This window comes from Jaculus jaculus, chromosome 16, assembly GCF_020740685.1.
Source record: "Jaculus jaculus isolate mJacJac1 chromosome 16, mJacJac1.mat.Y.cur, whole genome shotgun sequence".
Classification (NCBI taxonomy): Eukaryota; Metazoa; Chordata; class Mammalia; order Rodentia; family Dipodidae; genus Jaculus; species Jaculus jaculus.
In genome coordinates, this window is record NC_059117.1 from 60470589 (window position 1) to 60498319 (window position 27731).

The window sequence follows — 27731 nt, forward strand, 5'->3', positions numbered from 1 at the left end:
TGAGGTAGGGTCTCACTCTAGCCCAGGCTGACCTGCAACTCACTATGTAATCTCAGGGTGGCCTCGAACTCATGGCGATCCTCCTACTTCTGCCTCCCAAGTGCTGGGATTAAAGGCATGCGCCACCACGCCTGGCTTTAAGTTTTTTTTTTTTTTTTTTAAACAAACTTTAATTTGGAATAATTCCAGCTTTACATAAAAGTAACAAAGATGGGCTGGAGAGATGGCTTAGTGATTAAGCGCTTTCCTGTGAAGCCTAAGAACCCCAGTTCAAGGCTGGGTTCCCCAGGTCCCACGTTAGCCAGATGCACAAGGGGGCGCACGCGTCTGGAGTTCGTTTGCAGAGGCTGGAAGCCCTGGCGCGCCCATTCTCTCTCTCTCCCTCTATCTGTCTTTCTCTCTGTGTCTGTCTCTCTCAAATAAATAAATAAATAAAAATTAAAAAAAGTAACAAAGATAACAGTAAGAGTTCTCAAAAGGCCTTCACCCAACATCAATTTCCCTTTATGGTACCATGTTATAGTGACAATGGTGATTTGACAAAACTAAGAACCTAACACTTTCACATGGATTTAAATGAACCTAGGACTTGAATCAAATGTCCCCAGTTTTCAGAACCCTACCTGGTATACAAAATTATATTTAGTTTTCATGACTCCATTATCACCTTAGGTATATGACAAATTCATAATCTGTCCCACGATCTTCATATTTCTACTGACTGTTTGACAAAGGTATATATTATACTTTGATCATAATCTCCTCCAATTACCTTCTCTTGATCATCTTCTCAATTCCCTTTCACTGAACAACTTATTCCCAATGAATCTGTCTCTTACTTGGGTGTGACCTCTGAGTTTAATCAGGGTCATTTATCAGAGAAGGCATGTTTATCAGCAAATGTCCCACACATCTCAGCACATCATTAACTGCCTATAACTCCTTAGAGAAGGATGGGGTTCCTCATACCCTTCTCTACTTACCATGAGGGAATATTGATTGGCATAGTATTGGGCAGATTCTTTGCAGGTTATGACAGTCAGTATGAGAACAGAAATGGCAGAAGAATGTGTTTGTCAATATTTTAGGAAGTCTAAAGACTTTGTTCTGACCTATTCAAAAATCAGAAGCCAAGCCAGGCACGGTGGCACATGCCTTTAATCCCACTACTCGGGAGGCAAAGGTAAGAAGATTGCTGTGAGTTTGAGACCACCCTGAGACTCCATAGTGAATTCCAGGTCAGCCTGGGCTAGAGACCCAACTTTGAAAAACCAAAAAAAAAAAAAAAAAAAAAAAAAAAAAATCAGAAGCCAAGGGATGAAGTACTTAAGGTGCTTTCCTTTTTTTTTTTTTTTTTTGGGCTGGCATTTTATTTTCTTTTTACAATTTTTATTAACATTTTCCATGATTATAAAAAATATCCCATGGTAATACCCTCCCTCCCCCTAGCACTTTCCCCTTTGAAATTCCAGTCTCCATCATATTACCTCCCCATCTCAATCATTGTACTTACATATATACAATACCAGCCTATTAAGTACACTCCTCCCTTCCTTTCTCTTCCCTTTATATCTCCTTTAAAACTTACTGGCCTCTCATACTAAGTATTTTCCTTCTCACGCAGAAGCCCAATCATCTGTAGCTAGGATCCACATATGAGGGAGAACATGTGGCACTTGTCTTTCTGGGCCTGGGTTACCTCACTTAGTATAATCCTTTCCAGATCCATCCATTTTTCTGCAAATTTCATAACTTCATTTTTCTTTACTGCTGAGTAGAACTCCATTGTATACATGTGCCACATCTTCATTATCCACTCATCAGTTGAGGGACATGTAGGCTGGTTCCATTTCCCAGCTATTATAAATTGAGCAGCAATAAACATGGTTGAGCATGTACTTCTAAGGAAATGAGATGAGTCCTTAGGATATATGCCTGGGAGTACTATAGCTGGGTCATATGGTAGATTAGTCTTTAACTGTTTTAGGAACCTCCACACTGATTTCCACAATGGCTGGACCAGATTGCTTTCCCACCAGCAGTGTAAAAGGGTTCCTCTTTTCCCACATCCCCGCCAACATTTATGATCATTTGTTTTTATGATGGTAGCCAATCTGACAGGAGTGAGATGGAATCTCAATGTAGTTTTAATCTGCATTTCCCTGATGATTAGTGATGTAGAACATTTTTTTAGATGCTTATATGCCATTTGTATTTCTTCCTTTGAGAATGCTCTATTTAGCTCTATAGCCCATTTTTTGATTGGCTTGCTTGATTCCTTATTATTTAACTTTTTGAGTTTTTTTTAAAATATTTTTTGTTCATTACTTATTTATTTATTTATTTGAGAGTGACAGACACAGGGAGAAAGACAGATAGAGGGAGAGAGAGAGAATGGGCACGCCAGGGCTTCCAGCCACTGTAAATGAACTCCAGACACGTGCACCCCCTTGTGCATCTGGCTAATGTGGGACCTGGGGAACCGAGCCTCAAACTGGGGTCCTTAGGCTTCACAGGCAAGCGCTTAACCGCTAAGCCATCTCTTCAGCCCAAACTTTTTGAGTTCTTTGTATATCCTAGATATTAATCCTCTATCACATATATAGCTGGTGAAGATTTTTTCCCATTCTGCAGGTTGCCTCTTTGCTTTTTTCACTGTGTCCTTTGCAGTGCAAAATCCTTGTAATTTCATGAAGTCCCAGTGACTAATCTGTGGTTTTATTGCCTGAGCAATTGGGGTTGTATTCAGAAAGTCTTTGCCAAGACCAATATGTTAAAGAGTTTCCCCTACTTTTTCCTCTAGCACTTTCAGAGTTTCAGGTCTGATGTTAAGGACTTTAATCCATTTGGACTTAATTTTTGTGCATGGAGAGAGAGAAGAATCTATTTTCATCCTTCTTCAGATATATATCCAGTTTTCCCAACACCATTTGCTGAAGAGGCTGTCTTTTCTCCAATGAGTATTTTTGGCATTTTTATTGAATATCAGGTGGCTATAGCTACTTGGGTTTACATCTGGGTCCTCTATTCTGTTCCACTGATCTACATGTCTGTTTTGTGCCAGTACCATGCTGTTTTTGTTACTATGGCTCTGTAGTATAGGTTAAGATCAGGTATGGTGATACCTCCAGTCTTATTTGTGTTGCCCAGTATTATTTTAGATATTCGAGGTTTTTTGTGATTCCAAATGAATTTTTGGATTGTTTTCTCTATTTCCATAAAGAATGCCTTTGGAATTTTGATAGGGATTGCATTAAATGTGTAGATTGCTTTTGGCAAGATTGCCATTTTCACAATATTGATTCTTCCAATCCAGGAACATGGGATATTTCTCCACTTTCTAGTCTCTTCTGCAATTTCTCACTTGAGTGTTTTAAAGTTCTCATTGTAGAGATTCTTTACTTCCTTGGTTAGGTTTATTCCAAGGTACTTTATTTATTTATTTATTTTTTTGATGCAATTGTGAGTGGGAGTGATTCTCCTATTTCATCCTCTGTGTGTTTGTTGTTAGCATATATGAAGGCTACTGATTTCTGTGTGTGTTGGCACAGTTGTGGGTGTAGGTATGCATGCATATATGTGCATGTGCCTCCGGAGGCCAGAGGTCAACACTTGGTGTTTTTGCAAGTCAGTTTCTGTCATATCCTTTGAGAGATGTCCTTGCTGAACTGAGGGCTCATGTACTTGGCTATTCTGGCTAGCCAGTGACTCCCCCAGTGATCCCTTTTCTTCCCTCCCAGTGATGTGATTACAGGTACACATAATCAGGCCTAGCACGGGTTATGGACATCCTAACTCAGGTCCACATGCTTCCATGACCAGCATTCCTTCTTGAGCTATTTCCCCTGCACTGCTACAGTTTTTTGAGATGATAGGACCTTTTCACTTACTTTTGGTGTGTGAGTATGATGCAAATATGTTTATGTATGCATGTTCCTGTGGGTGTGGTTGTGAGTGAGGCATGGCATGCATGTGGAGGCCAGAGGAGAAATTTCAGGTATTAGTCCTTGCCTTCAACTACTATGAGACAGGGTCTCTCATTTTAGCTATTGTTCACCACTGCAGTGGCCAGACAATTCTCTCGCTTTGCCTCCCTCCTCCCCGTTGGCATGCTGGGTTCCCAAAGCCCATCATAGCTTTCAGCATTTCCATGTCCCTGGGGCTGTGAACTCAGGCACTCATACTTGAATCACATGGGTGATTAAAGAAATGAAAATAAATAAAATAAATCCACTGAGACATCTACTCATAAAATCCAATATATGTATATATGTATGTATTTATGTGTATGTACAAGTGAGGCTAGAGAATGAAGTAGTAGAGAGGGGGAAGAGGGTGTAAGAAAAGTTTATATTATAAAGGGTAATTATGGTCAACATGAAAGATATACTTCAATGAAAATGAAACCCATCACAGTGTGCATTGAATCTATACCAATATATTCAAAATTTACACTGGGTAAACATAACAAACAGCACCCAATCAGTGTAAAATGTGTAATATAGCATCTTAAATGTTGTGAGACCCTACCTTGAAAAACAAAACCAAAAACCAAAAACCAAAAACCAAAAAAAAAAACAAAAAAACAAAAAAACAACCCTGCATGATTTGGATAAAAGATGCCCCCCCCCTTTTTTTTGACATAGAGTCTCACTCTAGCTCAGGCTGACCTGAAATTCACTATGTAATCTCAGGGTGGCCTCGAACTCATGGTGCTCCTCCTACCTCTGCCACACGAGTGCTGGGATTAAAGGTTTGTGCCACCACGCCTGGCTAAAAGACGCTCTTTTTATATTTAAGTAAAGATGGTTAACTATGAAGATAAATAGAGTATATGTCAACAATGTTGAAGGTGCTAGAGAGGTCATTATAACTCTAAATGCATTTGGAAGTTGTGATTACAATTTCAGTTGTTTTGGGGTTTTGCTTTCCATTGCCAAAGCTCAGGATGCTTGCCCAAAACAGTAGTTGTAAAAATTCACAGGAAGTTAGAAAAGCAAGATTGTCACAATTTTCCCATTTTTGACTCCTGCATTGGGGTCAGGGTCTCTCATAGGAAGTTTTGCCTTAAAATAACTGCAGAGAATAATTTGTTACGTTAAAAAAATTGCTTATTTGCGGGCTGGAGAGATTGCTTAGCGGTTAAGGTGCTTGCCTGCAAAGCTAAAGGACCCAGGTTCGATTCTCCAGGACCCATGTAAGCCAGCTGCACAAGGAGGCATATGCTTCTGCTTTGTTTGCGGCTGGAGGCCCTGGCGTGCCCATTCTCTCTCTTCCTCTTTCAAAAAAATAATTTATTTTCAAGTTGTTTATTTTAGTTTTTCATTATGGGGGTCTTGAGGTAGTTTCCTGTAGCCCAAGCTGACCTGAAATTCACTCTGTAGTGTCTGGGTGACCTTGAAATCACAGTGATCCTCCTGCTGCTGCCTCCAGAGTGCTGGGATCAAAAGCTATTTCAGTTTCTTTTTGAGTAGAAGTCTCATATAGCCGAGCCTGGCTTTGCACTGCTGATCCTTCTGCCTCAGCCTCCCACATCGTGAGGTCAGAGTAGCGAAAGAGCACTTGCACATAAATTGTGTCTGTGGCTTTGCTTGCCCAAGGTTCCCTGCCACCCGCTGTCAGTCAGGGCCGGGGGCGGGGCTCGGGGCTCGTCCAATGGGCGCGCGGTCCACCCGCTGTCAGTCAGGGTCGGGGGCGGGGCTCGGGGCTCGTCCAATGGGCGCGCGGTCCACCCGGATCGCGGCGGGCGGGGCGGCTTCCGCAGTGCGCGCCTTTGTGTCGGAGCGCGCGGCCCGTCCTGCAGCTCGGGGACGCCGGGACCGTTTCCTTCCTGGAGTTTGGGGGCTTCGGTTCCCACTGTGCGGCCCGAGCCACCGTGCGGCGGCAGAGCGGACGGAGCCGCTGGCGTTGGGGACGCCGGACATGGTGAGTGTGACGTCCGGTCCGGGGCGGGCCTGGCGGCGGCCGGTGTGCACGGCGGCCTGGGCTCCGCGTCTTCCGCCGCCCGGTCCCCGGGCCGAGCTGGCGATCGGGCCGCCCTGCACGCGTCCCCCCGTCGCGGAGACCCCGGCCGGCGGCAGCGCTCGGGGCGTGGAGTGTGCGCGGCCCCCGAGCCAGGGATGGAAGCTGTCCGCGCCGCGTCCGCACCTCGGACGTGCCCAGGCCTGCGGCCCGCTGCGTGCAGCCGCCGCCGTGCAGGAGCCCCGGGGCTGGCGGGCTCCGGGGAAGGCTCGTGGGACGCTTGCCGAGGGGCCGCCCGGAGCCCGGGCTGTGGTGTTGGGCAGGGTGAGCCCGGCACGGGACCACGTCCATGGATCCTGGGGGACATTGGAGCCTGGAGCATCCAGCCAGAAAGGGTGGATTTGCCAGGTGCCCCACTCCTGGATGAATTAAAGGGACTTGTCAGCCAGGTGGATGATTGCCTCAGTGGTCTGGACATCTCTGGATGTTATACACCCTGGGTTTTCTGACCCGTGCTGACCTGTCACCAGGGATTTAGCACCAAAGGTCGCAGTGTCACCTCATCTCCAGAGTTTCCCCCGGGCCTCTGGTTTTGTATCTATTGTTGTCTATCACTTAATCTCTGATTTCTCTGTATATGTATCTTTGCGATTATCTCTAATTGTAGAAGTCCAGACATGTGACTTTCAGGGCCTTAATCTCTGTAATCATTGGTTCATGTTTCCCTGGTGTATCTGCATCTCTAACCACTACCTCTTCCCCATGATGCACTTCCTTGAGGCGCTAGGGTCACTCACACATGGATTGGAATCCAGATACATTTTCTTACTGGGTGACATTATTTAGGTACATCCCTTCTCAGTCATGTCATGACATTACTTTGGGACTCACTTTGATCTGTTCAGGCAGTGGTGGGGTGCTGAATAGGTCTCCCCCACTAGAGTCTTCAGAGCACTGGTGGAGTCCTGTGAAGTCAGACAATTAGAGACAGGTGGGGAGATCCAGAGAGACACAGAGACTAAGACAGATCAGTAGGCCACAGTTCGAGATCAAGGCCAGGCCCTGGGGTTTGAGGTGAGATTGACTCCTCTTTCCTTTCCCTTTTCTGTCCTACACTGGGAAGGACCTGGCTGGTAAACAGGTCCAGCTGGCCTGGGTCATCATGACTCAGAAGCACAGGAGCAGGGAGGCAGGGCAGAAGCAGTCTGCTTCCTCTTCTCCTTGATGCACAGACCTGAAATGTGGAGCGTTCCTGGTTTTCCCTCTGGATGGGCTGTTGCTGGGGTTGAATCATTTTCACTGAGGGTCAGAGGTCAGAAGGGAAGGCTTTGGATACTCTGGGGCAGAGGAATGAGGCATGGACCCCAGTCCTGCCCAGGGGGACACAGGAGCTCTCTGCTTCTCTGGCTTGTCTTACGTCTGTATAGTTGTCCCTCATCCTTTCACTGTTTTCCTTTTCTGTTCTTTTTTCAGGTAGTGTCTCATTCTAGTGTCAAGATGGACCTAGAAATCCCTGTGTAGCTCAAGCTTGCCTGAAGCTTGCAGGAATACTGTCACTTCTGCCTTCCAAGTACTGAGATTCATATACATGAGCTTTCAACTTCCAGGTACCTGTTTCTTCTTCCTTCTCATATCTGCCTCTCTGTCTCTATATTCTGTCGCCTGTGTGTAAGACAATAAAAATCATTGTGGAGCTATGGTTTGGGGAAGTATTTTCTCTGGTTGAGACCCCACCCAGGTGGATGATTAACACTGGATGTAGGATACCAGGAGCAGCCATGCCCAGAGTCTCACCCCTTCCTGCCTCCTTCCTTCTATCTGGATGTTCCCTGTCTGTTCTCTGTTATGGTGAAACAAGGGAAGGGGCTAAGAGCTATGTTCAGTCATTCAACCTCACTTCCAAACAGGCATCTGTGTGGAGAGTTGTAGTCATGGCCACTTGGGCACTTGAGGCAGGAGGTAGAACCACAAGTTCCAGACCAATCTGGTCTACAGAAATATTTCAAGGCCAAACTGGGTACCTGCTGAAACTCTTTCTGAAACAACCAAAACCAAGTATATAAAACTCAGTGATGAGGCAAGTGCCTGGCATGACCTGTGCTTTATTTAATAAAGTTCATTCCCAACCACCTCTCAGTGGCTTCTCAGAGAAGCCAATTCCTGCCCTTGATTCTGTATTTTATTCTCTGGAGTAGAGTATGTTGCTCCCTGGTGGCAAGTGTGGTGTGGCTGCAGCATGGAAAGTGTAAAAAGTTGTTTTATGGGGATAGAATGAAGGCTCAGTGGCTAAGGCACTTGTAAAGCCTAATGACCCAGATTTGATTCTCCAGTTCCCACATAAAGCCAGATGTACAAAGTGGCATATTCATCTGGAGTTTTTTTGTAGTGGCTGGAGGCCCTGGTGCATCCATTTTCTCTCTTTCTGCATGCAGAGAAATAAATAAAAAATATGTAAGAAATTATTCTGCAGAGGGCAGAGCTGCCTTGCAGTCCACCAGCCCTCTCTCTGAGATCATAAAACTTAGGACACCAGTGGGATATAGAGGTTAGCTTATTATGCAGTAAAGAAAGCTGATGCCAGGGGTTACAGATTTGGTGGTTGTGTCCCTCATTGGCTGCCACCATGGGACAAGTATGCCAGAGGCTGTGTCATTACCAAGCACACAGGATTCTAAAAGGATGGGAAAAGGTTGAATCCTTGGTGTTCCCCAGTCTCTGAAGATAGACAGTGGACTAAGGAGTCTGTGGGAGGAGGATCTGTGTGAGGAAGACAGGTCTTACAGGTATGAAGGAAGAAGTCATGGTCTGAGGAAAGCAGTGAGGGTCTGAGAGAGGAGACTTCAAGGAAAAGGGTATTTATTTATTTTTATTTTTATTTGAGATAGAGAGAGAGAAGGAGAGAAAGAGGAGAGAGAATGGGTATGCCAGGGTCTCTAGCCATTGCAAATGAATTCCAGACGCATGTGCCACCTTGTGCATCTGGCTTGTGTGGGGCCTGGAGAATCAAACCTGGGTCCTTAGTCTTTGCAAGTATGCACTTTAACCGCCAAGCCATCACTCCCGTCCTAAGGAAAAGATTTTGAGGGAGATAATGTCTGATGCTGGTGGCCAGATCTCAGGAAGGAGTGAGGCTTAAGGAGATCTGAAGGGTGAAGTCATGGTCTATGTCGTGAGGAAAATAGAAATGGGGAAAATTAAGAGGACATAAGAAAGGAAAGGAGCCCCTCACTCTGGGGTCTGCTTGGAGTCTCTTGTGAGCTGAAAGTCAAAAACTCCAGCAGTTAGCAACATTTTTGGTAAATGTTACCTACATACTGATAATATTCCCTCTGTACACTTAAAATAATAGTGTTACAGTAATAATGGTTTATGCTTAAAGTCTAAGCATAGATGATCTTGACGTATGACCTTATTAATTTTCCAGATGGAAACCTGAACTTTTCTAGAGTACTCTGCGAAACTTTGCTGCAGTGGGATCAAGAGAGGGCACTTTATTCCCCACGATCTAGACATGGTGAGTTTGCGCTTGTCTTCCTGTGCCAGAGGAAGGAAACGTACAACCCTGTTCGCTGGCTCCCCATTGTCTGTGTCACTTGGCTCCTGGATTCTGACCCTAAGGATTGCCAGACCTCTCACCTTCTGGAACCCTTATACCTGATTTCCAGGCCATTGCAACATTGTTCTTGTGTCATTAAATACCTCCATGATCTTACATGTCTGTTCCTGAGTTATCAGGTTCCATTCTGTCCCCCAGTTGCTCAGAACTCCATCTTTTATGACCTAAACTTTGTCTTTGGGCTCTGGTCATCTTCGTGACACTCACCTGCTACTCACTCTGCTGTTATGAGGTTGTCTTGGGTCCACACAGGCATGTTTTAGCCATCAGGCAGAGGTGTAGGAAGGCTTCATGGTGGCAGCTTGGCATTGGAATCTGGTGTTACTGATCTGTAAAGGAGCGTGGGCCTCATGTCCATGGTGGGGTAAGATGCGGCGTCTGGTCACGGTGTGTAGGAGATGGAGACTAGCGGCGCAGCCGTAGTGTGGGGGTGGGGTGGGGAAGTGGGTGTCACCAGGTACCCTGTCAGCAGGTGAACAGAAGGAACTTGGCTCAGCCTGCCTGATCATGGCCACCCATTTCCCCAGGGCAGCCATTCTTTCTCCTGTGTTTCCTAAATCCTGTTGCAGCCCCTCAGGGAGGCTTAGCCAGGGTTCGAGGTTACAGCTCTCATGTGCAACTTTGTGTACTTTTGGATTTGTGTCTTAGGCTGTTACCTCAGAACCTTTCTTCTTTCTGTCTTTGAATCTCTGTGACTTTTTCTTTCACTGTCCTTTTCCAGGCATGGAAAGTGACCCTATATTGTTCTGTTGCAATAGGCGGATTGGGGTCTTGGGGTATGTTCTGGAACCCCAAACCTTGAATTCATATCTGCAAACTAATCAAAGAATTGGCAATTCCAGAGACTGATTTTTAAAATACCACGTTTTATTCAGAACTTACAAAGGAGTGGGGAAGGGATAAAACTGGGAAAAAAGGAAGATAGAGTGGGGAGAAGTACACCAGATGGAGCCCAACAATCCACATAGGCCACCAAGAGCCCTTGTAACCGAACATTGATCTTAGGGGAAAACAAAACAAAACAAAACCTGAGAAGGGATTTTAAAAATGTGTGCATCCAAGAAAGCTCAAAAGTGAAGTCAGTAGCAGGGTTTGGTAGCACACACCTTTAATGCCAGCACTCGGGAGGCCGAGGTGGGTGGATTACTGTGAGTTTGAGGCTACTCTGAGACTGCATAGTGAATTTCAGGTCAGCCTGGACTAGAATGAAGCCCTACCTTGAAAAACCAAAACCAAGCAATCAAACAAAAAAAAAGTGAAGACAGTAATAAAAGGAAAAAGTTTTATCTTCCCACCCCAGCATGAGAAAGAGCTCTTACCTATCTGAACACACCAAAAAACGTTGCTGCGAGCTCCAGAGAGAGGAAAAAATGGCCCACTCTCTCTGTGGATCCAGGGCAACATAGAATTTGTGCCATCACACCTGGACACACCTACACCAGGTGTCCCAGCCAATCAGCCTGGGCTTAGAGGAGAAATTCACCAGTATGTGGGCAGAATGCGCACTTGACACAGTCTAGTTGGGTGAGATGGGCAAACACTAAATCCCAAGACTGGCACAGATCTGGGATAGGCATGGCGAGGGTGTGACATCCTAAGGTCCCTCCCTTTAAGGGGTGTCCTGATCTGCCTAATTAACTGCCTACTTTGGCACCTCCCACTGTCACTGGCCCATCTCTCTCTAGTGTCTTGGTCTCTCACTACCTGTTTTTATGAAGTCTTTTCTTCAGGTCCTGGGATCACTAGGACATAGGCTGAAATCAGGAATCCCCCTTCCTGGGTTGGTGACCTTTATTAGGCACTTTCCCTCTGAGCCATTTATGCATGTGTCTGAGTGTTGGCTTGGTCTCAGAAAGGACTTGGACAGGTTGGATGATTAAGAAAGGATGCAGGATTCCAGGAGCAGCTGTGTGCAGAAACTTTACCCCTTCCCATCTCCTTCCAGTGATATCTGTGTCTTCTATTCAGTGCCCTGTTAAGGTGAATGGGGAATTGGCCAATACCTTGTTTCAAATCTCCCCTCAAATCCAGGTAGTATAGTCTTATATTCCTAGTTGATGAAGAGGCTGAAGCAGGAGGAATTTTTTTTCTTTTTTCTTTTCTTTTATTTATTTTTTTTTCTTTTCACAATTTTTATTAACATTTTCCATGATTATAAAATATATCCTATGATAATACCCTCCCTCTCCCCCCGCAGTTTCCCCTTTGAAATTCCATTCTCTATCATATTACGTCCCCATCTCAATCATTGTACTTACATATATAAAATACCAACCTATTAAGTACCCTCCTCCCTTCCTTTCTCTTCCCTTATATCTCCTTTTTAACTTACTGGCCTCTGCTACTAAGTATTTTCCTTCTCACGCAGAAGCCCAGTCATCTGTAGCTAGGATCCACATATGAGGGAGAACATGTGGCACTTGTCTTTCTGGGCCTGGGTTACCTCACTTAGTATAATCCTTTCCAGATACATCCATTTTTCTGCAAATTTCATAACTTCATTTTTCTTTACCACTGAGTAGAACTCCATTGTGTAAATGTGCCACATCTTCATTATCCACTCATCAGTTGAGGGACATCTAGGCTGGTTCCATTTCCCAGCTATTATAAATTGAGCAGCAATAAATATGGTTGAGCATGTACTTCTAAGGAAATGAGATGAGTCCTTTGGATATATGCCTAGGAGTGCTATAGCTGGGTCATATGGTAGATCAATCTGTAGCTGTTTTAGGAACCTCCACACTGATTTCCACAATGTCTGGACCAGATTGCATTCCCACCAGCAGTGTAGAAGGGTTCCTCTTTTTCCATATCCCTGCCACCATTTATGATCATTTGTTTCCATGATGGTAGCCAATCTGACAGGAGTGAGATGGAATCTCAATGTAGTTTTAATGAAGCAGGAGGAATTTTATTTATTTCTTTTGGTTTTAAAAGGGAAAAGGTGATATTAAGATACTGAGCTCACAATTCATGGTATAATTAGTACAGGAATGGTAGGTTGACAGTATTTGGGGAGGGAGGAGAAAGGGATCCAGCAACAGGGGCCGTACTGTGGGGGAGGGGAGTGAAAATGAAGTATAATGTCACATACATGTGCGGCAATTTAATTTCTTTGTCAACTTGATCAGATCAGGAATTAAGAAATGCATTTATTGGGTGGCCCTCAGAGTAACCAGCCCTTCAAGTGACAGGGTCTTTGGCCTGGCTGCCCTTGCTACTCACTGGTGCATGCATCTACCCTGTTGCTGCCTTCCTTCATGGACATCTGAAACCAGCTTCTTCAGCCTTCCAACATGGACTGAAGGCCGGCAGTTCCCCAGGAATCCTCTAGGCCTCCAGTGCCAGATTGGGGCTGCTGAGACATCCAGCCTCATGCATTGAGGAACCACAGAGTTCCCAGATTCTCCAGCCTGCAGACAGTCATTACTGGACTGCTCAGCTCTTAGTCTGTAAGCAAATATAACAAATCTTCCTTTTAATACATATTCATTCTGTTGATTCCACGGAATTCTGACTAATAGTGATGCCAGGAGTGGTTCTAGATAAACAGATTTGTAAGGATGAATTTCTCAAGTGGGCTCAGTATTAATTGTATCTGGCTCTCCCATTATAATGGTACTAAAGACCTCCTCCTGCCTCAGCTTCCTAAGCATGGTAATTCATATTTATTGACCACGATCCTGCAGACACAGGTCCTCTTTTGTCTCTCCATCTTTGTCACTATGTCCATGTCTTCAGTGGTCTGTCATTGAATGTGGATGTTGATTGATGGGCTGGGAATGAACTTTGGCTGGCTGGGACTCCACACTCTTGGGTGGTTAATTTGTAATGCAGGATTCCAGGAGCAGCTGTGCACGGAGTTCTCATCCCTTCAAGCCTCCTTCTCTCTGGTGTCCTACCCCAGTACTCTGTTAATTTGAAATAGGATGTGTCCTTGGCTTAGGTTCAGATCTCGCTTTCGAACCAGTCATGGTGATACAAACCTAACATCCCAGCTTCTGAGGTAAGTTTGGAAGGAGGAAGTGTTGAAAGTTCAAGATCATCCTGGGCTACATAGTGTGTTCAAGGGCAGCCTAAATAACAGACTCTGCATGATAAAAACCAAGTGGGTGAAGTTCGGTGGTAGTAACTATGGTTGACGTGGACAGAGCCCTTGTCTCCATTCTCATTCAACTTCACAGAGAAATGAGGTCCTCTCTTGAGACTCACTTTGTTCTTCTGTGGAATGGGATGATAGCATTTTCTGCTGGGCAGTGTGGTGGGCACAGCAAGGCAAAGATAACTGATTGCCCAGGAGAGACCTGTCCTGCTTTAGAGCCCCCCATTGTCTCTTCTGGGCCATCAAGCCAAGGAGAGATGAGGAGTGTGGTGCTTGGTTCAATGAATGGGAAGTGATGCTGACTTCTGGAGGGCACGGCTTAATTGTGTATTGGCTGCCACCATGGGATGGGCAACACAGTGACTTGGCTATGGCAATACTCCAGAAAAGTTTCCTCACTAGGCTCAGTAAAGCAGTACTGTGGGATGGTTTGGGGAGTTGGTTGAGAGCAGCATTAATTTATTGGTATAGATAAAAGCATGGAGAAAGCATCTAATATACTAGATTAAAGTGAAAATATGCTAATGAAGTTCATACAGATAACTGTGTGGCCAAGGAGATTGTGTGTAAAAACTATAATGCTACACATTATGTAACATAACAATATTACCAAAAGAGCTAGGTATGGGTCCCAAGATAGTCACATAGTTGCATAGGCTAGAATTATTGTGACCCAGAGGTATATTCATACACACATATGAATTTAAGCATAATTACAAATGACCAATTTTGAAAAAAGACAGGCTCTTCAAAAGACTGATTATTCCCATATACAAGTCTGAAACTAGATCTCTGTCACTCAGGACCAGTGGATCACAGACCTGAACATTTTAAAAGACCTTAAATGTTAGTCAGTTATGGTGGTGTATACCTTTCATCCCAGCAGTCAAGAGGCTGATGCTGGAGGATCACTGTGAGTTCAAGGCCAACACATGAATGCTACAAAGAGAAAGACTGGGATTGATTCCCCAGTATCATATAAGCCAGCTGCACAAGGTGGCACATGCATCAGGAGTTTGTTTGCAGTGGCTAGAGACCTTTGCGTGCCAGTTTTTTTCCTTTCTCTCTCTCATTTTGCCTCTTTCTCTCTCAAATTAAACAAAATATTTAAAAAGAAACAAGAAGACTTTAAATGAAACTACGGGAGGACTACATGAGGAAAACACAAAGATATAGCTATGGGAATTGGCCTTCTGAAAAAGGTAATGTTCTGGAAAGAACTTTAAGTGTGGAGTGATAGAACTGGTCATGGTAGCACATGCCTGTAATTCCACAGAGGATAAGGTGGTCAAGGTAGCCTTAAGCCTGCAGCAGTCCTAACCGCTGCTTTCCAGATGCTAACATTTATACAATGAGCTGCCAAGCTCCAGCTACTTGTCCCTTTTTGTTCCTTGTAAGTCTCTGTCCTCTGTGGCCTATCTGTATAGCAGTGAGCATCAGTGTGGAGCTGCTTTGGGAAGGCACTTTTGCTGGTTGAGCTCACCCAGATGGATGGTTAACAATGGATGCAGGATACGAGAAGCAGCTGTGCTTCCTCCTTCCTCTGTGTGGGGATGTTCTCCCTCAGCGCCTTGACAGTGCGGAACAGAGAAAGGGCCAAGACTGGGTCAGTCTCACTCCCGAAGCAGGAATGTGGCACTGTGTGTCTGTAATCACATCCACTCTGGAAGCTAAGGCAGGAGGGAGGACCACAGGCTCCTTACCAGCCTGGTGTGCAGAGAGATTTCAAGGCCAAAGTGATACTCTGATGAAACTGTTGAAATAAACAAAAAAACTTGTATAAAATTCAGTGATAGTGCAGGTACATGGCATTCCTTCACAGTCACTTTCTCTCCATGGCAAGTAGATAAGCAATTCAATTTGCTATGCTTGACTTAGTTTTTTTTTTTCTTTCTGAAGAATGGAGCAGTGTTGCCCCTTGCTGGCCAGTGTGGTGTGGCTGCAGCATGGCAAGCGTAAGGAATTGAGGCCAGGGCTGCTTTTGTCTACCGGCCCTCCTCCTGGACCCTGGAACCTAGGAAGTCAGTGGGTTATGTAGCTTGGTTTGATGTATAGAAAGGGAAGCTGATGCTAGGGGTTGGGGATTTGGTGGGTGAGTCCCCTATTCCCTACCGCCATGGGACAAATAGCCCAGTTTTTGCTAATCACAGGTTCCAGAAGACTGGGTCTTCACTAAGCACACAGGATTCTAAAAGGATGGAAGAAGTGTGGGTAACTGATGTTTGCCACTGTATAATAACAAGTATCATTAAGACCCAAGTATATATGACTTTGATGTGCTACCTTAATTTTCCAGATGTAAACTTAAAAACCTTTTAGGAATACCCCATGAAACATTGCTGGAAGGTGATCAGTAGGGCATACGTCAGGTCCCAGGACCTCACACACAGGGTATATTTTTGGCTGGCTTCCTAACCAGTGTTGAGAAGTTATAACCCCATATAAGCATGTCAGACTGTGCACTGTCTCCCCGTTGTCTGGGTCACTTGGCTCCTGGCTTTTGTCCCCTAAATCCTCTTATCTCTCACCTCCTGGAATCCTCATATCAGATTTCCAGGTTATTGCAAATTGGAGCCTGTGTAGTGAAATACTGAGATCATCTTATATCTGTTCCTAAATACTTGTGTTCCATTCTCTCTCCCAGCTACCCAGAATCCCATCACTTTGTGTCCTGAACTTTATATCTTGTCTCTGGTCACCTTATGTTACTGTACCTGCTACTGATCATTATAAAGCTAGTCACCCTATCCAGGCAAGGTTGCCATGGGTCCAAGGGCATGCTTTAGCCATCAGGTAGAGGTGTAGGAAGGCTTCAGGGTAGCAGTATGGTGTTGGAGGCTGTCACACTCTAAATTCAGATACACTTGTCCTTGGGCCTCATGGCCATGGATTTTGGGCAAGGGCTAGGTATCTGGACATAGTGTGGTAGGAGATGGAGATGCAACAGTAGTTTAGGGTGGATTGAGAGGTTGATTTCACTGGGTATGTTGTCAATAGCTGAACATGAGGGTCTTCGGTCAGCCCAGGTGATAATCACCCCCTTACTGCCGCAGGGCTGCTAGTCCATCTTCTGTGATTCCTGACCCGTCTTGTACCCCTCATTACAACTACCTTAGGAGGCACAGCCAGGGCTGAACATCACAGTCCAATTTGAAGCTTTGTTTGTGTTGCTGGGTTTGTATCTTGGGCTCTTTACCTTGGCATCCTATAACCTCTCTGTCTCTGAATCTCTGTAACTCTCTCTTTGAATGTCCTAATCCAGACATGGGAGTGTGACCCCACTTTGGGCCTCCTATCAGTAGCCCATATGTCTCCAGTCTCTGTCTCGTACTACCTCTTCGTCATGAAATTTTTCTTCAGGTTTTGGGGTTACTGTGTCATGGGCTAGAGTCAGGATTCCCAGCTCCTGGCCGGAGGCCCTTAATAAGGCATTTCCTCTCTGTGCCATTTGGGCATGTGTCTGTGTTTTATCTTTGAGAATAAAGTTTGTCCAGCTTGGGTAATTAACTCGGGATTCCAGGAGCAGCTGCGTGCAAGGCTTCCTTCCTGTCTCCGTCTGCCTCAACCTGGATGTCCTCGTTCATGCGAAAAGGAGAAGATGTTGGTTCAAGTCTGCCCTCAAGCCCAGGCAGTGTAGGCTGGTATTCCTCCTGGTGACTTCAGAGGCTGAGGCAGGAGAACTAAGTTTAGAGCATCTTGTAATGCACAGAAAGTCCCAAGTACAGCTTAGAAACTTCGATGCTGTCTCAAAAAACAAAGCAAAACAAACAAACAAACAAACAAAAAAAACAAAACTCAAGGGTACAGTTCAGTAATAGTGTCCTTACCTAGCATTCATGGGTCTGTGTTCCATTCCTTATCACCTGCTCCCGGTGGGACCTCAGAAAACTTTATGACTGAGTTTGGGCTGGACAGTGCAACACTGCCTCCCTGCCTCCCAGGGTATAGAGATCACAAGAAGGCAGTGTAAGGAATTTTCTTGGAGATGTGTCTGGTGTGCCATCTATGGGTTGAGTCAGATTCTTGCTCTGTAGGGCTTTGGCAGTGTGGCCTCCATAGTCTCCTGTCCTCCCCTCCGAGCTTTCAAGGATTATTCCTCTTCTTGAGTGTGGAATGCTGAGGTCTTGCATAGGAATCTTCCAGGGAACCTAGTATACTCTTCCCTTGAGCACTCAGTTGCCAGCTGGTGTCATGGTGCCCCTGTAAGGAAAGATAAGCAAGAGCCCCTCCCCCCCCCCAACACACACACACACACACACACACACACACACACACACACACACACACACACACACTACATTTATGGGTCCATGGAGACTCAGCGTTTTAGGCTGACTAAAGGATATCCTAGACCAATAAAACATGGTGTGCTCTTATAGATGGTCCTGCTTTTAGGGTTCATCAGTAATGTGGAAAGGAGAATCTGCTGGCCTTGGTCATTCAGGCAGCCAGAGCAGAATGAGAAGGGGTAACAAAGAAGGATCTAGTAAGCATGGTGGTACACCCTTCTCATTCCAGCACAGAGGCAATTAGATTGCTATGACTTTGAAGCCAGTATAGGCTTCATAGAACCAGATAACCAGCCTGATCTACATGGCAAGACCCAGTCTTTCACTTCCCCTCTCCCATGAAGGTTGTGGAAGGGGAATGGTAGCACATCTGGAATTGCAACATTTGGCAGGCAGAGACAGGAGAGTTGTTAGTTCAAGCCCAGTCTCTGCCACTTGTAAGACATGGGGGGAAGGAGTGAAGATAACAGGAAGAGAAATGAGGCAATGAGAGGGAAGGAAAGAGAGAGACTTGACAACTGAATCTCATGCCTCTCATCCCAGCACTTGGGTGAGTGAGGCAGTGCTGTGAGTACAAGGCTGTCTGGGCTGTACTGTGAGAGGCTGCCTCAAAATAATGAGAAAGGAGGGGCTGTGAAAGTATATAGAATGATAGACTGAGATTGAGAGATTTATTATCACATCTTAAACTAGGACTCTCCGAGGGAAGAAGGAAGGCCTTTACCATTAAACATGAAAGCATCATTCAAAAGATGTAAGATGGGAAATGAAGAAATACAGGGACATTTAAAAATTATTGTTTGCCAAGGTGTGTATTTGCAGGTTTGTATTTTGGAAAGGGAAGGGTGATCAGTATGTGTAGAGAGGCAATTTTTAGGGCAGTGACACTATTCTATATAATACTGAAATGCTGAATACATGACACATATTTGTCAAAAGCTACCAAAGTGAAGAGGGATCCCTAATGTAAAGTTTGGATGTAGTGAACAATTAATTATGCATTTGTTCATTATTTCTCACTATCTTCAAATATATTATTTTGTGTCTGTAATAAATATGATGACTGTAAAATACTAGGAAGAGGAAAATATGAGTCATAAACTATTAGCATATTAAACAATCTGTACTACATGCTCATTTTTTTTCTGTAAAATAAGAGCTTTAAAAAATAAGGCCTTGGGCTGGAGAGTTGGCTTAGCGGTTAAGCACTTGCCTGTGAAGCCTAAGGACCCCGGTTCGAGGCTCGGTTCCCCAGGTCCCACGTTAGCCAGATGCACAAGGGGGCACACGCGTCTGGAGTTCGTTTGCAGAGGCTGGAAGCCCTGGCGCGCCCATTCTCTCTCTCTCTCCCTCTATCTGTCTTTCTCTCTGTGTCTGTCGCTCTCAAATAAATAAATAAAATAAAATAAAATAAAATAAAATAAAAATTAAAAAAAAAAACACCAAAAATAAGGCCTAACTATTTAAGGAAATAACCTGCAAAATCAAGATGGCTGTGTGTAAAAAAGAACCTTGACATAATGTCCTATGCAGAATTTTATTATTTCTTAAAATGAATATCATGGCATGCATATAATCCCAGCACTTGAGAGAAAGAAGGAAGGGGTTGCCATTTCACAGCAAGTCTGTGCTACATAGTGAGTCTCTGTCTCACTATGTATTCATTTCACAAAAATGAATGAATGAATAAATTGAAATGAAAAAAAATAAGGGACACCTTAGTTCCTCATAATATAAATACTTTGAAGGAATGATCAGTATCTTAATACAAGAATGACCCTAGGTCTATCAGTTTTTGATTCACTAAGGTATGTGGCATGGCTTCAACTATTCTCAGGCAGTTTTCTTTTGCACTTCCTAAATATTCACATCAGCAGGTTTGGGACACTTTTTACAATTTACAACAGAGCATAGGGCACATGCAGGCCTAGGTTCAACCAAGAGCAAAATGAGTGGAAGATGTTGAGTTGAGCAAACAATCATAAATAGGTATCATGATTAAGATTAAGACTAACAAATACTTTTTGAGCAAATGATAGTAATTAGGTATCATGATTAAGATGGAAACTGATAACACTGTGGCAAAATTTATCTAAATTTAAGGTGCCACTTGCAAGTAGTTTAACAGTGGTAATGCTTCCGAGCAGTGGTCTGGGTCTTGTATTCATACTGAATTGCCCTGGAAACCTTTCAACTTATCTTAAAATCCCAGAACCAAGATTCGGATTTCAATAGTCCTCTGTAACTTGAGTGTGGAAAGTGTATTTGTATTTTATTTTATTATTTATTTGCAATGAGAGAGAGAGGATATGAGAATGGGCAGACCAGGGCCTATAACCGCTGCAAACAAACTCCAGATCTATGCGTTACTTTGTGCATCTGGCTTTACATGGGTACTAGGGAATCCAACCTGGGTCCTTAGACTTTGCAGGCAAGTACCTTATCTGTTAAGCCATCTCTCCAGGCCCCTGGAAGTTGTTTTTTTTTTTAAAATATTTTTATTTATTTGAGAGTGACAGACAGAGAGGGGGAGAGAGAGAGAGAGAGAGAGAGAGAGAGAGAGAGAGAGAGGGAGAGAGAGAGGGAGAGAGAGAGGGAGAGAACGGGTGCGCCAGGGCCTCCAGCCACTGCAAACAAACTCCAGATGCATGCGCCCCCTTGTGCATCTGGCTTATGTGGGTCCTGGGGAATCAAGCCTCAAAACCGGGGTTCTTAGGCTTCACAGGCGAGCGTTTAACCGCTAAGCCATCTCTCCAGCCCCCGTTGGAAGGTTTTTGAAGTTCTGAGATTATAATGTACTCTCAGCTGTTCAACCATGAATTCGGAGGTTGGGATGCATGAGCTGTGCATGATATCTGTGTGAGCTGTGCCCAATGGCAACTGTGAGGAGTGTGTGTGTGTGTGTGTGTGTGTGTGTGTACACTATCAAGATGAGTAACAAATACTTCTTGAGAAGGGGAGCAAAATCATCACTCAGACAGGGAGCAGGTCTAGAACAGAAGATGTCATTGGGAGGGAAATGCCTCTTATTTATCAGATGACTCAAAATAAATTATTGCACATTACAGGAACGCTCTGGAAGTTCTACACTGACTGCCTGAAGGAGGAGAGACACGCAAGGGTCCCTGTTTTATCCAAGGATGGTTAAAACTCTGTAGCCCATTGGTCACTCAATGAATACTCCTAGGACAGCACACTCACTCCTCTCAAATGTCCACATCCCAAAGGCAGAATAACCAGCCAAGACTTGTCCCATGGGCAAGAAAGGGGCTGGGTGGCTTTGTTTCCCAGGACTCTTATCCTGCCCAGTGGGCAAGGTACCTGTAAGAGAGTACACTGTCAGGTCTCAATGTTTTCCCATTCCACGTCCATGGTCAGAGTACTGCTCCTTTAGACACACGGGGACCGTGGTCTCCACTGAGACAGCCACAGCTAGCAAGCAGTGGCCTTGCTCCTCTTCCTCGGCTTGCTCACTCCTCTCAACCTCATCTGTGGGTTCCTGGGTTCTTGTTTTGGGCCGACTGCGGTTTCCCAGAAGGCAACCCAGCAACAAGGCTGTGCCACGTGACGTCCTGGGAGATAGTTCTTGGTTTATTGTCAGTGAAATGGGTTTATAAGCATCTGAGGACAGGAAAGGGACCCTAAGGTGATTGGTGGATTTAAAGGTTGCTAGTGTATGGGGACATTTGTTCCAGCACATAGGCAATGGTGGGTCAGGTGATCTAGAGTCTGAAGAGAAGCAGTTTCCTAGGCAACTGGCCAAAGGCCACAGAGTTATGGGCAAAGCCTAAGTCTTATCTGAAAGTCTGGGTATCCTGTGCTTGGAGAGGAAGTGGCCTTGCTTCCTTTGGATCTCAGGGTCCAGGATTTTGTCCAGGGGTCCAGGCTCACTGCGACCCCCAAGAATGGAGGGAGGATCCCGGCTTACTGCAACCCCAAATGATGGGGGGAGGAGCTACCCTGCTGGTCTGGTCCTCAATATATGACCGAGGTTCAGGCTGCTGCTACCCCTCCATAGCCTGGGGCCTTTGTGTCAGACATTTTAGGTTTGCTTTAACTGAGGGCCCTGCCAATGTCCAATACCCTTCTGCTGCCTATTTTCCACATGTCCGACTCATTCCCTAGAGCCTCTCCTTGTTCTTTTTTTTAATCTTATTTTATTTTTCCTCAATTTTTGAAAACATTTTCCATGATTATAAAAAATATCCCATGGTAATACCCTCCCTATCCCCCTTTTCCCCTTTGAAATTTCATTCTCCATCATATTCCCTCCCCATCTCAATAAGTCTCTCTTTTATTTTGATGTCGTGATCTTTCCCTCCTCTTATGATGGTCTTGTGTAGATAGTGTCAGGCACTATGAGGTCATGGATATCGAGGCCATTTGTGTCTGGAGGAGCATGTTGTAAGGAGTCCCACCCTTCCTTTGGTTCTTACATTCTTTCCACCACCTCTTCCGCATTAGACCCTGAGCCTTGGTAGGTGTGATCGAGATGTTACTCAGTACTCTAGTCACTTCTTTCCAGCACCATGATACTTTCTGAGTCATCCCAAGGTCTCTCCTTGTTCTTAACACCCCTAGATGTCTAGGGCTTCCCTGAGTCTTCCATCCTCTCTCCTTTGCCCAGGACAATGACCACACCCCCAGTCAGTGTGAAAGTTCCACTTCAAATGTTACACTGTCCACTCGTAGGCCAAGTTATCTCTCCCAGACCTTTCTGAAGGGCCCTGCAGCCCGGAGGGGTCAGCTTATCTGTGTATATCCCTCTATCTCCTTGTGGGATGCTAGTTTGTTTCATTTCCTCCCTGATTCTGATGAGCACACCTATTCCCTCCAGGAAGGAATGATTTCGTCTGAAAGAAGCGTCTGCACGAGCCCACCCCAGCTGGCTCCTTCCGGAGCTGTGCTAACTTGCCATCTGATCAGCCCTTCCTGTTTGGAACACATGCCTGGTAGCACCAGTTTGCCTAGATTGCCCGAGCTGTCCTTGAGAGCAAGTGAGAGACCTCCCCAAGCCCGAAGGTTTCTGCAGGTGCAGTGTGTGCAGCATATGATGCCCATTGGGCATCTCTGTAGCCCTCCTTCGCGCTATGTAGTGTCTCTCCTAGGAACAGGCCCCAGCACAGAGAAGCGGGAGGAAGCCAGCTCAGCGGAGGTCAGTGTCCTCTAGCACCTTGGGGAGCTCCTAGAAAGCAATGTGTTCTCAGCAAAATGTGCACATGGACAGCCTGTGAAATCTTGCTTTCAGCTTTAGGGTTCTGTGGATCTTTGGGCTAGTTTATCAAATGAGTCAGGAGAGAATGCCTGCACATTAGTGCTGCTGTCTTTGCTATACTTGTTACCTGAAGCCTGGGTATCAGCCAGAGATGAGGGGATAATAAGTAGCTCTGAGGACTATGGACAGAAGAGGAGCTGCCTCTGCAAAAAAAAGGGAGGGGGGTTATGGAGATGGCTCCACGCCCTGGCAGTACCAGCCCAGAGGATGCTGGGAATAGTGGGAACCTACTTTCTCCTCTCAAAGGAACCAAACTTCCAGTTACCATCAAGCCTCAATGTCACCCATCCCTATCATACTATAGAACTCCGGATTTGACTCTGTTGAATTTTTAAGTTCATTAATTTGTATTGGTTATTTTCCATATTGCCTGTTCTCTAATAGTGCATTTTATTATGGCTATGTATGATCAATTTTTTTTTGTTTCTTTTGTTTGTTTTTAACTTAGAAAAAAATTCTTTTAAGTAGAAAATTTGTACAAACACTGTTGCAGTCAGGTTCTCATTGCTGGCAGGAAACACCTGACCAAGAGTAGCTGGTGGGAAAATAGGGTTTATTTTGGCTTATAGACTCAAGGGGAAGCTCCATGATGGTAGGGGAAATGGTAGCATGAGTAGAGGGTGGACATCACCCCCTGGCTGAAATAAAGTGGACAGTAGCAACAGGAGAGTGTGCCAAACACTGGCATGGGCAAACTGGCTATAACACTCATAAGCCTGCCCCCCAACAAAACACTGACTCTTGGAGGCGGTAATTCCCAAATCTCCATCAGCTGGGAGCCTAGCATTCAGGACACCTAAGTTTATGGGGGACACCTGAATGAAACCACCACGTTCTGCTCCTTGCCCCCATAAACTGATAACCATCCATGATGTAAAATACAAAGCATTCAGTCCAACTTTAAAAATCCCCATAGTTTTTTATCAATCATAATGTTGTTCAAACATTCCCATAGTCTGAGATCTTTTAACTGAGCCATAATACCAAAAAAGCCCCCAAAACCCACAATGGCACAGAATAAACATTCACACTGTAAAGATGGCATTGGGTATAGCAAAGAAATATTCAACCAATATAAGGTTTAAAACAATCAGGGCAAACTTCAAACTCTGTAGCTGCAAGCCCAACAATTCTAGTCAGTGACAAATCTCTAAGTCAGATAATTCTAACCAGCAACAAGTCTCTGGAGTTCTAATTCCACCCCTCCAGCTAGGCTACTCACAGTCCTGGAAACCTTCATCTGGGGTGGAAGTTCTCCTTGGCAGCCATCTTGTGGTCCTGGCATCTCCACTGGGTCTCCACTCCAACCCATGGTTCATCCTCACAATTCTATTGGGTCTCCCTGCAGGCATCCAGCAAACCTGCTTTACACTGCCTGTGGCCATGTCCAAAACACAATACCATGCTTCAAATTCAATGACCCTCTCTTTCCTGCATTTCTTATACTCCATAATACCAGGTGGAGTGCCAGTTCATTAATACAGAAGGGAATAAAGCAGAGTTTGAAGAACAGGATACTTCTTGAGTATTGAGGCCCCTTCAAAAGACTGCATTCTTTCTATTGTCCCAATGCAGGTCAGCTGACCCAAGTCAATGGTTGTAATCTCTCATACAATTTCAGCTGAATGGCAGCAGTTTCACCCAAAGATTTCTTTCTGTACCATATCCATCTACACACAGCAGTCCATTTCTATGCAATGTAACCCTGCACAAGTTCTCAGGACATGGGCATAACAGCAAACCTCTCACACAAACTGCTTCTAGCCCAGTCCAGGCAAGGCGGTTTTTTACCCTCACAAGCCAAACCTCACAGTCCATAGCTCTTACTGCATGCAGTCAGGTCTTTTAACTCTGACCAAAATAGTTCATCAAGCTGTTCTTACAGCACTACAGAGTGTCTCTTAGGCCAAGGTTTCAAATCCTCCCACATTCCTCTTGAAAGTCAGCTCTAAAAGGCCAAAGCCACACTGTCAGGTGTCTAGCAGTAAATGACACCACTCCTTAGTACCAACATTACTGTCACCGTCAGGTTTGCATTGCTGGCAGAAATCATCCAACCAACGGCAGCTTGTGGGAAAAAAAAAGGTTTATTTTGGCTTACAGACTCAAGGGGAACCTCCATGATGGCAAGGGAAAACAATGGCATGAGCAGAGGGTGGACATCACCTCCTGGCCAATATAAGGTGGACAACAGGAACAGGAGAGTATGCCAAACACTGGCATAGGGACACTGGTTGTAATACTGGCTGTAATAAGCCCGCCCCCAACAATACACTGCTTCTAGGAGGTGTTAATTCCCAAATCTTCATCAGCTGGGAACCTAGCATTCAGAACATGTAAGTTTATGGGGGACACCTGAATCAAGCCACCATAGATACATCCTATGCTAGTAACGTCGTTTCCCTCCTCTTTGCCAACCTTCTGCTGGGAGCCCTTCTCGGTGGGATTGCTGGTATTCCCCCTAGGGATGTGGGTTATGAAATGTGAGAGCAGCAGTCAGTAATTGTGAGGGGTGGGGAGGAGAGGGCAATGCCTTTGGACATTTCCTTCTACTCTGTGGCTCTTACAATCTCCCTGCCCCTCTTCCACAAAATTCCCCGAGCTGTGGTGGGTGTATTTTAAGTCTTCTTTAGTGCTGAGCTCTCAATAGGTTCAGGATTTCTGCTTTGGTGGGTTTGAGTATCTTCTGTGTCTTGTCTCTGGGACCCTGGCACAGGCTGACAGGCTTGCCACTGAAGCAGCGCTCTTGCTCATCTCACCAGTTCCTGTGTGGTTTCGCCTGGGCCCTGGCAGATGTGCAGGGGTTCATTATCTCCTCAGTTCTTGCTGCTTTCATTTACCTATTTCTCCTGTTTTTAACTTTATAAGGGGTCTTTGGAAGGAGGGTTTGTATGAGCCAGACAGGCCTTATACGTGTGAAGGAAGAAGTCATTGTGTGAGGTAGGAAGCAGAGAGGGAGGGAGGACCAAGAAATGCGGGTTAGAGACCAGGGTCTGACAGAGGTGATTGCCTAATAGATGATTTAGCAAACTTGAGTGAGCAGGTGAGGTTTCGGAGACATTGAGGATCTGATGCTAAAGAGTTTGGGAAACAGTTCTGAAGGAAGTGGTAATTTGGAGGTGATCTGAGGCTAAAAGCTACTGTTCAGGATGGGTAGTTGTTTGAGGAGAACTGAAAAAATGAAGAGAATAGAAATTGGGATGCTACATTTGTGTTCTTGTTGCTGGGAAAAACATCCAACTAAAAGCAGCTTATCTGAGGCTTACAGATTCTGTAGGAAACTCCATCATGGCAAAAGAAGCTGGCTCACTTAGAGAGAGAGAGAGAGAGAGAGAGAGAGAGAGAGGGAGGGAGGGAGGGAGGGAGGGAGGGAAAGAGAGAGATAGAGGGAGAGGGAGTGTGTGTGTGTGTTTGTGCTGAGCAGATGATGAAGTCACCTTCTACCTGCCAGAGTGTTAAGGCCACAAGAAGGGCTGTGTAAAATGTTGCCTTGGAGACGAATCTGATTTAGCATCTACCAACTGTGCCTGCTCCTTGCTCTTTAGGATGATGGGATTAGGATTGCTATCCTGCCTTCTTATCTGGTCAGATGGCTCCTCTTCCTTAGTGTGGAATGCTGAGGTATAGCATAGAAATCCCCCAAAGATCTTGGTATTTTTTTTTTCCTGAAACACTCAGCCAGCTGGTGTCTTAATGCCTCTGGAGTGAATAGTGAGCAAGGAATGTCCCCTACCTCTACTGGTTATTTCTGGTTACAGTGAACCCAGAGGTGGACTGACTCAGGCAGTTTTCAGCCTGGGAAGTATGGTGTCCTCTCATAGAAGTTCCCATTTTTAGGATTCATCAGGAAGGCTAAGAGAGGAAGCCACCGACCCTGATCATTCAGTCATCCAGTGTACAGGGAGGAGGGGCAAGAAAGAAGGTTTTAGTAAGGGAGGGTTGCCCATCCCTCTTATTCTGGCACTGATACTGCTATGAGTTTGAAGCCACCATAGGAATCCTAGTGCCGGATGACCAGCTTGACATGGCAATATCCAGTCTTATACCTCCTCTGCCCCATGAAAGTTCTGGAAAGAGTATGGGAGTACATGTTTAATTTTAGCACTTGGAAGTCTGAGGAAGAAGGGTTGTTAGTTCATGGGTAGCCTCTTCCAGTTATAAGACATAATAGGGTAGAGTGTGAGTAAAAAAGGATAAAGACAGGGAAGGGAAGTGAGTCTGTGGGAAAGAGAGTAGTAGGAGCTGAAGAGAGAGACAGAGAGAGGGGGATAGAGAAAGATCAGAGTCAATGTATGGCTCACATCTCTTGTCCAAGCACTTGGGAGGAGGGTGTAAGAGGATTGCAAAAGATAAACTTAACATCATATCCTATACAGAATTATATCATTTGTTTAAAATATGCAGAAATAAATGAACACTATGGCACACAGTTGTAACCCCAGTTCTTGAGGAGAGGGAGAAAGACAAAGATGTTGACATTTCATACAA

The 27731-nt window shown here is 45.1% G+C and overlaps 1 protein-coding gene across 1 annotated transcript in view; it reads left to right on the top strand.

Annotated features, from left to right (window-relative positions):
* The first annotated feature begins 5755 nt into the window (after positions 1–5755).
* Positions 5756–27731, top strand: part of LOC101617816 (zinc finger protein OZF-like) — a 37147-nt gene continuing 15171 nt past the window's right edge. Inside the window, exons 1-3 of the mRNA XM_045135698.1 lie at positions 5756–5925; positions 7435–7568; positions 9386–9475. Of these exons, the coding sequence (XP_044991633.1) occupies positions 9473–9475 (3 nt within the window). The 5' untranslated portion in view covers positions 5756–5925; positions 7435–7568; positions 9386–9472. The remainder of the gene's footprint in view (positions 5926–7434; positions 7569–9385; positions 9476–27731) is intronic.